This window comes from Pantherophis guttatus, chromosome 4 (assembly GCF_059756535.1).
Source record: "Pantherophis guttatus breed Tessera chromosome 4, ASM5975653v1, whole genome shotgun sequence".
NCBI classification, from domain to species: Eukaryota; Metazoa; Chordata; class Lepidosauria; order Squamata; family Colubridae; genus Pantherophis; species Pantherophis guttatus.
Window position 1 is genome coordinate 68,481,135 of NC_142066.1, and position 10,351 is coordinate 68,491,485.

Sequence of the window (10,351 nt, forward strand, 5' to 3'; positions counted from 1 at the left end):
GGATAGTTGCCTTTGATGTAGAGATATCAAACTATCTGGAAAATGGGACTGCTTTAATACATTGAGAATTAGTAGATTTTCTGTTACATGCATTTATGTTTAGCATAGATAATCTCATAATGTTGAGACATTTCCTCTGTCTTATGGATTCAAATTTTAATTAAATTTGAAATTTTTACGATTGAAACTTTTTCTGGATTATAGAGTTTTAATGTACAATAAGAGCTCAGATGCTGGTCTGTGAACTATAATAAAAATTTGGTTTGTTAAGAGCTCAGATCCTGTATTATTCTTCGACTCCCCCCTCACTCCTCTGGTACCTTCCAGGCTAGATTGGTACTTATAAAATATATGATTATTTTATATATTAGATCATGTGAGCCCTCAGTTTCAGTTTGTTGACAGTTTGTAGCTAAAATGCACAAACTAGGAAAGTAGATTAATAGCACTTACTACTAGGAATTTATATTGAATCCAGGAAATAAAGGTATAATAAGTGACTGCATTAAAATGGATTGTTAAATTTATACCTCCAACATTTAGAAAAAATTGAAAGTAACAGAAGAAAACTTAATAGGGGAAAATGACTTTAAATTCCTTGTACCAATAATTGTGAGAATTGAGAGGGATAAACTAGTCGGCATTAGTAACCATTGACCCAGCATACATTAGATTTTTGGGATAAACATGTAAAGATAAATTTATATCTTAGTTGAGTTCAAATTCTGATGACCACATAGATCTTGTAGTTTTCTTGGCAATAGCCTGGAAATGGGAAAGAAGGAGCAGTATAAATGAAGTCATCTTTCTCTCTTCGCTTGACTATCTTATTGTTCCTGTCCTATCGAAGCTTTACTTGCCACTTTCTTTCTTATGGCATTGATCTGTCTGATTATTATTTCAAAAAGACAGAGGAAATAATTTACTTTTTTCTCTTTGAGTAAAATTAAGATTTGAAAGCACCATGTATTTCCTAGAAAGAAAAAAGATTGAAGAGGAGAAGTTGAAATTGTAACAAAAAATGTGGATTGATGGATATATTTGAGTAGATAAATTAATAAGAAAAAAAGAGTTAGTTTGAGGAAATTTAAGGCTTGAGTCAGGTGAAAGATTTATGCAATCTGAAGAGAAACTAAAAGTTGTAAGTGGATAGTTTATATTAAAGGAGCAGGAAGTTTGAGCTACACAAAGCTGTACCTTGAATAAAATACTGAAAAAAGGAATCTAGGTAAACAGCTGAGGCTGAAGTTCTGAATGGATGACACTGACTTGCCCTTAGGAGCAACCACAAGGGGGAATTGAGACCTTGGGCTGAAAAAAAGGTCCCTTGCTTCTAGACTGGATTGTTTATTTGTTTTTGCAAGTATGTTGAAAAATACTGCTGAAAAGAAGGCATTTTAGAACTTTTTTAAAACATAAGTAACTCAGTTTTTTTAATAAGTTGTTAATATATGATTACCATATTTGTAATTATTTTTATTCAATCTAAACAAAGACCTTAGGGATTGGTTGGTAATTTCAAATTTGTTCTCAGCATTTTTTTTTCTCTTGCATTGGCTTGATTTATTTATTTGCCTTAATGGGAATTTTCTGTTTTTCTACATCTCAACTAACTTTTCCTGCTTATTTTATTCTTTGTTTATGAAATGCCCTACCGTAATCTAAATAAAGTTAATAGATCTTTTGAAGATTGCTGCGTGCAAGACATTGTTTTGGGCAAAGATTGTGCTTTGTTATCTTTAGTTTTCTCTAGGTCTTTGATTCTGATTTCCCCAAAAAGATCTGTTTCAAAATCCATTAATGTGGGTTTTCTCAATCCCCCTGTCCTTTATTTACAACAGGAAAAAAATTCCATATATTTTCCTATGCATTTGTTTTAGTTATAGAGCAATTGCGGTGTAGGATGACAATTCCATTACCTTACCAGTAAGGTAAAAACCTTTCTGCAATCTTACTGTTAAGTTACTATTACCCAACCATTTAGGTAAGATAACCTAGCAGTGAGATTGCAGAAAGGTTTTAAGAAGTAATAGCTAATTTGAAACAATTGCTATTTCAACAGCAACACTTCCTGCAGCAGTGCAAATGCATTGGGAACGTGTACCTGTCACAGTGATAGATATTATGACAATGTATTTCTTCCATTGTTCCCCCTTTCCCCCCATAATCTGTTGTTTTAATAAAAATGTGAGATAAAGTCGTTACAGCAACATTTAAAATTTTGTATTATATATGTGTGTGTGTGTGTGTGTGTGTGTGTGTGTGTGTGTGTTTGTTCTAGCCAGGTTTTCCCTACGTAGCCAAGGTTTTTTTGTAGCTCCAGCTCAGTAGAATCTCATCTACTCGGTTCTGGGCTTTTTTCTTTTCTAACACCTAGCAAGCTCTCACTGCTAGGTGAGAGCTTTTATATATATATAATTTCAAATCCTTACCCCTGAGGAAACTATTTAAATTTTGCTACCAAATTTATGGTTCTAGAAAAGCTTTCTTCTTCATATTTCATCATCAATCTTAGCTTTGCTTTGGAGGTTTCTTCTAGCAAGCTTATTGATTTTATTGATTTACTAATTTTAAAAACTGACTATTTTCTGCAACAGTAGACATATACTAGAAATAAGGTAAAGAAAGGCTTTCACCTTTATTTTTTTTGGGGGGGGGGGTCTACCTATTAATTTCTGACATTCAAGTTCCCTAAGTGAATAGTATCCTAATTAGATGGAGAACCAGTACAGTATTCCTCTTTTTTCTGCCTATCTGTCACTGATCTAGTAGTAGTATGCTGTTACATGACAGCAAAAAATATTTCTTTATATTTTATCTGCTAGTATTGGTCCATTATCTATGAAAAATGGAACATCATAAAGCTTTCTATGTTATGTTGGAGATTCTTTAAATTTTATTTTTATTTTAACAACATTTTACAATGTCACTTATAAACATATTCTATTATTCTACTGGACAATTTTGATTCTATAAACAGTATGTCTTGCATGACAGTTATGTATGGGTTTTTGGATCAGTGTCAATAATGCTTTCAATATAGCAGATATTTATTGTAAACCTAGACTCTTTTACAATTAATAACTTTGCTTTTATGTAATTCTTTTTTAATAATCTGCTTTTAAAGGAGATATTTTTCAAGCCAACTTTCTGATTTTTTTCCAGGAGTTTCTCCAATATATAATTAGATGAAAATTGTGAGTTAAGATGACTTTGTCAAAATCTCAATAGTTTATACTCTGTACCCTGTATAACTGAGTCTATCTATAGTTAAAACATCATTGGTGAACTGTGTTAATTAGATGGTTAATTTGGAATATATATAACTTGACAGTCTGTTGAACAAACAGATTTTCATTTCTGTAGAGAAAGGTATATGTAATATTTATTTATAATATTGAATATGAATAAGACAATTAAGAAAATGTCAATGCCATTTATTGTTTTTTCTGAGTCACAACCATTGTCTAAATTGTATTAAAAGAATTTTATTTCACTGAATATTATCTTTTAAGACAACTGCATGCATAGGGTTTACACAGATTTCCAGGATACCTAGCAGTTGTTCAAGTGATAACTCTGATGCAAGAGATTATATATCTGCCAATAAATGTCCACTACAAGTATGGAATTCCTCTGACAAACAGATGCAAGTGGCGTTGTCACTGTAACCAAAGCTGCTTGCACAGGCATGTGTTCTCTTTAAGGCCTATCAAGAGGCAACTGCCTTTCTTTCCCAAATAAATTGCATGCATAATTCCCATGAGATTCCGTTGTACCCATTAAAGGTTGATGATGAGGCTCTGTAATGGTAAGACAGCTGTGGTGTGTAGTGTTACTTTGCATGATTTAGAATTTTTTTGAGGTGAATAAGAATAGTTATTTCTTTAAAAAAAACTTTATTAAATTAAAGAAGTAACAGGAAAAAAGGGGAAAGGGAATGAAAATGGCAAAAAAAAAAAGACACATGACTTTTCTCAGTACAGATAAAAATGAATAATCAGGCATTCTCCTGGCAAGATAAATATTTGCTCTAATTCTTTAAAAAGATGATACAAATACCACTTATTCTCAAAGTTGGTAAAATTTGTATTGGATTCATTGGATCCAGTAACATGATTTTAAACATACTGCTTATCTGTCAGCAGCACTAGGAAGTTCTAAGCCAAATTTAACCAGTCTATCAATATAATCTTACTTAAATTATCCTGATATATAATTAATATGCACAATATTATCTGAATAAGTACCAGATTTTGCTTTCTGGTTTTGTGTTGTTTTGAGAAAAATCGTGTTAAGACCCCAATGATCCAGTAGTTTATACAACTAGTTTTTCAAATAAATTTTGCTAGAAAGTTTTAAGAGTGAACACAGGTAGATTATTTTAAGAATGATGTAATTAACATATTGGGTACACAAATACTGTTCTGATACCAGCAGGTATGGGTAGGCTTTGCAGGTTTTCTTGTGTTTCAGTTTGAACTAGAAAAAGCTGATATTTGTCAGACAAATTTTGTCTTACCCAAATCACTACGAGACATACACTTCTTTCTCCAAGTGCTTAGGATAGTTTTAACATCAGTTTGAATTATCAGTTTAATAAAAATAGTTATTCAAACAATGCAATTAATCTTTGTTGTGATTTCTCTTTAGAGAAATACCACTATCTTTAGTTAGGGCCCAGCCCTAAAACTATTAAAAACATTTAGATTTTTTATTTTTTGTTTTATATCAATAAAAATGTAACTCTTTTTCTCTCTGTTTTTTAGTGTCGCCCATCCAGAGGCCGGAAGAGAGGCTATTGCTGGTGTGTGGATAAATATGGGCAGCCACTCCCTGGCTATGATGGGGAAGGGAAAGGAGAAGTCCATTGTTACAATTTAGAAAGCAAATAAGAGGAGGCCACCATCTTCCATTAAGTCTGTATATGGCATCTTTACCAGCCAGAGGCCTTGGAGTGACTGGGCTACAGCATGGAATGCATTGGACTTGGGAATTCTGAGTTTTGGCCCCTATCTATATTGGGGAAAGTCAATAGCTCTGGATTCTGCAGCTGCATCCTGCCACTGATTCACTTTTTGCTTTCCATAGATTTATATAGGGAGCTCTGAAATCCCAGATAAATCTGCACTATTGATCCCCAGAATGAATAAGAAAAGAGAAAAAAGGCACTTCAGAATGGATTCAGGGAGCATCCACTCACTTTGGTTTTTGTTTTTTAAATAATGGCCTGTGACCAATTTGATCCCGAAAGATAACCATGCTTTTATTTTGAAGAATTTGTAGACTGTAATTATTGTGAAGATATAGGTATGACACAACCCAAGCTAGGCACTTTTAAGTTACATTGGCTATCCATATGTTTAAACATCTTCTATTGAAATAAAAGTAACTTAAGTTGCAATCTTTAAGCTTAAGAAAGAGTCCCATTAAATTCAGTGGGAATTTATAATTGATAAATGTGTAGGATTGTTCTATTAATAGTGCTTATCTTGGGCTGAATCAAACTCAAGGTTTTAAACTAAGCTGTTTTGTTTTTATACAGGTCTTACAAGAACTTTATTTCACGGGTAAAACATGTTTTATTAAAAGAAAAAGCTCAAAGAACTTTTAAAAGACACATGTTTCTACTTGGTTATTTTTCCTGTAAAAATATACTGTATTATGACTATTCTGTTAGTCTGTATTTAATATAATTTTTTAATAAACTATTTAAATGTAACATCAACATCAAATGTTACCCAATCATTATAGTGTATGCTTCCAAATTGTCTTTCCCAGAGACTTACCAAGTTCAATGCATGTTAAACAGGCAATGTAAAAGTGGAGTATCCACTGTGTGTGGATCAATCAATATTTACAAAATTCTAGATACAGAAAAAAGGAGTACTTTTCACTAGTTAAAGTGCAATGCTCATTAAATTTTAACTAGCGTTACTCATGAATCATTGTCCAATACTGAGTAACAGAATAACAGACTAACAAGAGTTGGAAGAGATCTTGGAGGTCTCCTCAAGCAGAAAACCCTATACCATTCCAAACAAATGGCTGTCTAGTCTCTTTCTAAAAGCCTCCAGTGATGGAGCACCTACAACTTCTGAAGGCAAGCTGTTGTACTGGTTGCCGTATTTTTCGGAGTATAAGACGCACTTCTCCCCCCTAAAAGGGGGTGAAAATTTGGGTGCGTCTTATACACTGAATGTAGCCCCGCCCACCTGCCCACCCCCACCCTTTGACCTCTGCCTCCCAGCAGTTTACCTCTAACAGCAAACAGCCTCTTTCAGCTTCAGCACACCCTGATTAACACAAGCAGCTGATTGTCAGTTGGATTGGCCTCCCAACCCTAAGCTGTTTCAGGCTGCAGGGATTGCCATTGCCTATTGCAGCACGGGCCTCTGCTGTTTACTGCAAAGAGACAAATTGCTTGGAGACAGATTTTTTTTTCTTGTACTAATCAGACTGTGCTGAAAATGAAAGGCTGTTCACTGTTTGCTGCAAGGAGGCAAATTGCTGGGAGGCAGAGGCAGATTTTTTTTTCTTGTTTTCCTCCCCAAAAATGGTAAATGCGTCTTATAGTCCGGAGCATTCTTATACTCTGAAAAATACAGTAATAGTTCTCTCTCTCAGGAAATTTCTCCCTGGTTCTAGGTTGCTTCTCTCCTTGATTAGTTTCCATCCATTGTTTCTTGTCCTGCCCTCTGGTGCTTTGGAAAATAAATTGACCCTCTTCTCTTTGTGGCCACCTCTCAAATATTGAAACACTGCTAACACTGCAAGAAATTATATTTCTTGACACTAGTCTGAATTAGTTTCCAAATATTGATTAAATCAATTGAGTAACCATCAGGCAAAATTAGAAATAGTAGATGAGATAAGGATTTGATTATAACAAATACTTACCAAATACCTTACTCGACTCTTAGAGTTTAGGACATGAAAAATGCATTTCAAAGTGACATCTACAAAAGCTTATGCTATAATAAATTTGTCAATTTTTAAGGTGCCATGATATTCTGTTGTCTTTGTTTAAGCAGATATCTGAACAGCCTGTTTAAAGGTTTACATATTTGTTCCTTGTTTCCAGTATGCATATTAAATGGATTCCAAAACTCTTGACATCACATCCTAAGTAAATTGATGAAAATAAAGGCGATTTCGTGTAAGATACTGGGCTATAAGAAAATTTACATGGGAAAGGATTATGTGTTTATTTGTATTTATTATTTTTTAGTTAGTTTTTTTAAAAAAATACTAACAATGTCAAAGCTGTCTCTTAAAATTCATAGAAACTATAAAATTTTATGGCAATATTTCTGGTTTTGACTTGTATATTAATAAGGAGATTATTACAGCAGTTAATCTAATTAGCAATAAAAATAATTACCAGGAATTGAATTGATTAATTTTCAGTTTACTTTAAATTACAGTTAAATTACACTATTTATCCAATTAAATGCAAATATCCAATTAAATTAAATTGAAATATTTTGGAACTTATTCCAAAGTCTTTAGCAATATAAATGGGATTAGACTCACTATCAATTTAGAATAATTGTTTTGCATTCTATCAAAAAATGTAAGTTCTGGTTGCTAGCCATAATTAGCGGGGGACACAATACAGTAAAATATGTGGAATCAATTATTTTTGGCATGCAGAAAAGAGTGTTATATAGAAAATTTTCTGCTGGTTTTTGGACTTGATCGGTGATCTTAGTGTGGAAAGACTTCACATTTTAGAACAGGGGTGTCAAACTGGTGGCCCATGGGCCAAATGCATCATGTGCAGGCCATGCCCATCCTATCTCTGCAAAGGCCAAAAACCGCGACAATACGTTGCAATACATCACATGACACGATCAAGTTTGACACCTGTGTTTTAGAATGTAATTCTGAAATTTCAAATGAACAAACAAAATATTCAAAATTATATCCAATTACTGATAATCATTTTAGATAATTCCGGAAAATATATGAATATAAAATACCACAAATATGCTTTATGTTCCATATTAGAAATGCATGGGTATTTTCAAAGTTCCATTTCATTTAACATGGAGCAGAGGGAAATAGATAGGAATTAGGTAATGAAAATGTAAAGTGTAGCACCTTATAATGAAGTAGGTAACACTTTTAATATCCTAAGCAAGCAACAAAAATCAGTATTGATTTGCTGACTTTTGTGGCTGCTGTTCATATATAGGAGAGGGAAGAAAGGGAATTAATTGTTTAGTGAATGTAAGCTGTGTAAGTCTGTGCGAAGTAATTCAAAATAGGAATTCAAGCAACATATAAGCCTGATCTGTTTGGAATTTATATCAAGGGGAGTAATACATAGTTTTATAAATTACCACTTTAAAAAAGCTAATGCTGTCATCGATGGATCTATTATATCTCAGTTCCTCGAGAAAAGTGCTTTTTTCATCCACATACAGTGCAATAGTCTCTGGATTCACCTTCCATTTCTCTGGCATGCACAGCTAGAACACATATTAGTTATTTGTGCACAAGGAGAAGGAAGGTTCAATGCATAGCTAAACCACAGAATTAATTAGTTTTAGTACAGTCTGAATTTATGACTAAATTCTATATAAACAGCACAACGTAATCCTTTATTAAGTAATGGTTTTATAAATCTTTTGGGAAATCATGTTTGGTATCTGCAAGCATTAAAAAAATAGATGACTCCAGAGATTTCTGTATTAACTATTCAGATTATATTTAAAGAATGAGAAGTGCTGAGCAATATAGCAGAAGCTATTTTTATTGAAAAATAATTTATATGGAGAGCTGTTTTGAAAATGGAGCATTTGAAAGTTATCTTGGCTGCTGATAAAAAAAGAACTAGACTTAATCATTCAGAGGGCCTAGAACAAGTATCCCAATGATCCTTTGGCAGAATTTTCTGAAAAGAGGCAGAAAACGTAACCTTCCTGTTCTAAAAGTTACTGATCTTGTCTTATCCCATCACTTGTTGCTAGAAAGAATTGTGTAAAAGGGTAAAGGTTCATTCTTTGAACTTGTGGACTTATTCTGAATGTTTCATTACCAGGCTAAGTAACATCTTCAGCAGAGTTTAGGGGATATCCGCTGAAGATGTTACTAGTCTGGTAACGAAACATTCAGAAACCAGCCTATAAGCTCGGAGAACAAACCCTCACCCACGTCCTACACCTGAGGTACAGATATTCACCATTGTTGCAAATTGTGTAAATCTTCCAACACATCTGAACTCCAGTTAAGCTTTGAAGGCAGCAGAGAAGGTTGCATCAAAGATGTATGCAGCAACCTACGTGTTTGGTCTAACATTCTTTTCCAGGAGGACACAATCTATAAAAGAAAATTGCAACACTATAAAAGAAAATATTTGGATGGTAACAGAACTCAGATTGCCTTTGTCCATAGTCAGTCTAAAGTGCTGGAAGATGATGAGAACTTGCAAACGTAAAAAAATAAATGGGGAGGACTGTTTGCCAAATTTCTCTTTCTGCAGTCTCCACAACAATAGAGGAAAGTCTTTCTTTGAAAGAAAAGTCTTTGGGATAAGACATTACACAGAAATGACCTTTACTGGAACAAACCTTAATGTTGTTTAAAGTCAGTTATTTGGGTTTTCACTCCATGGGATGTCCTCAATGATGTCTGAATAAAGTCCAACATATGAGAAGGAAGGTCAAAGTTCTGAGTTGCATCAATTCTACAATTCATTCATATAATTTGCTGATGTGATGAGAGATGGTATTATGGATTGGAGATAGCATTAGCACTTAGACTTATATACCGCTTTACAGTTCTTTACAGTTCTCTCTAAGCAGTTTACAGAGTCAGCATATTGTCCCCCAACAATTGGTTCTCATTTTACCTACCTTGGAAGGATGGAAGGCTGAGTCAACCTTGAGCCTGGTGAGATTTGAACTACCAAATTGCAGGCAGCTGGCAGTCAGCAGAAGTAGCCTGCAATACTGCACTCTAACCACTGCACCACCGCAGCTCATGGGATGGGAATAAAAAATGCAGCAGGCAAAGTCTTCATCATTATTGTAATTCTTTTTTCATGGTATTTAGTAGAGGCAGATATTCTTTATTGAAAGGAATGGAGGCAGGAGAAAACAATTGCTATCAATTCCTTTTTTTAGATGATTAGATTAATTCTTCACTAAATTATAAATTTCTGAATAAATGGTTTGGCTAGAGAGAGGATTTCTTTCAGCATTCCAAACACTCATCTTTTGTTCATCAGTTTTGCAGGTCTTCACAATTTTCAAATCCTGATATATTTGCATACCAACTGATATTGAGCAGTGATAGAACTATCATTTCATTGTTTAAAAATCTATAAAGTTATTGTATGCTT

General features: G+C 33.7%; 1 protein-coding gene across 1 annotated transcript in view; it reads left to right on the top strand.

The window, feature by feature from the left end:
• The window catches only part of IGFBP3 (insulin like growth factor binding protein 3), a 29,271-nt gene extending 22,267 nt beyond the window's left edge, over window positions 1-7,004 (top strand). Inside the window, exon 5 of the mRNA XM_034416443.3 lies at window positions 4,770-7,004. Within this exon, the coding sequence (XP_034272334.1) occupies window positions 4,770-4,895 (126 nt within the window). The 3' untranslated portion in view covers window positions 4,896-7,004. The remainder of the gene's footprint in view (window positions 1-4,769) is intronic.
• The last annotated feature ends 3,347 nt before the right edge of the window (window positions 7,005-10,351 follow it).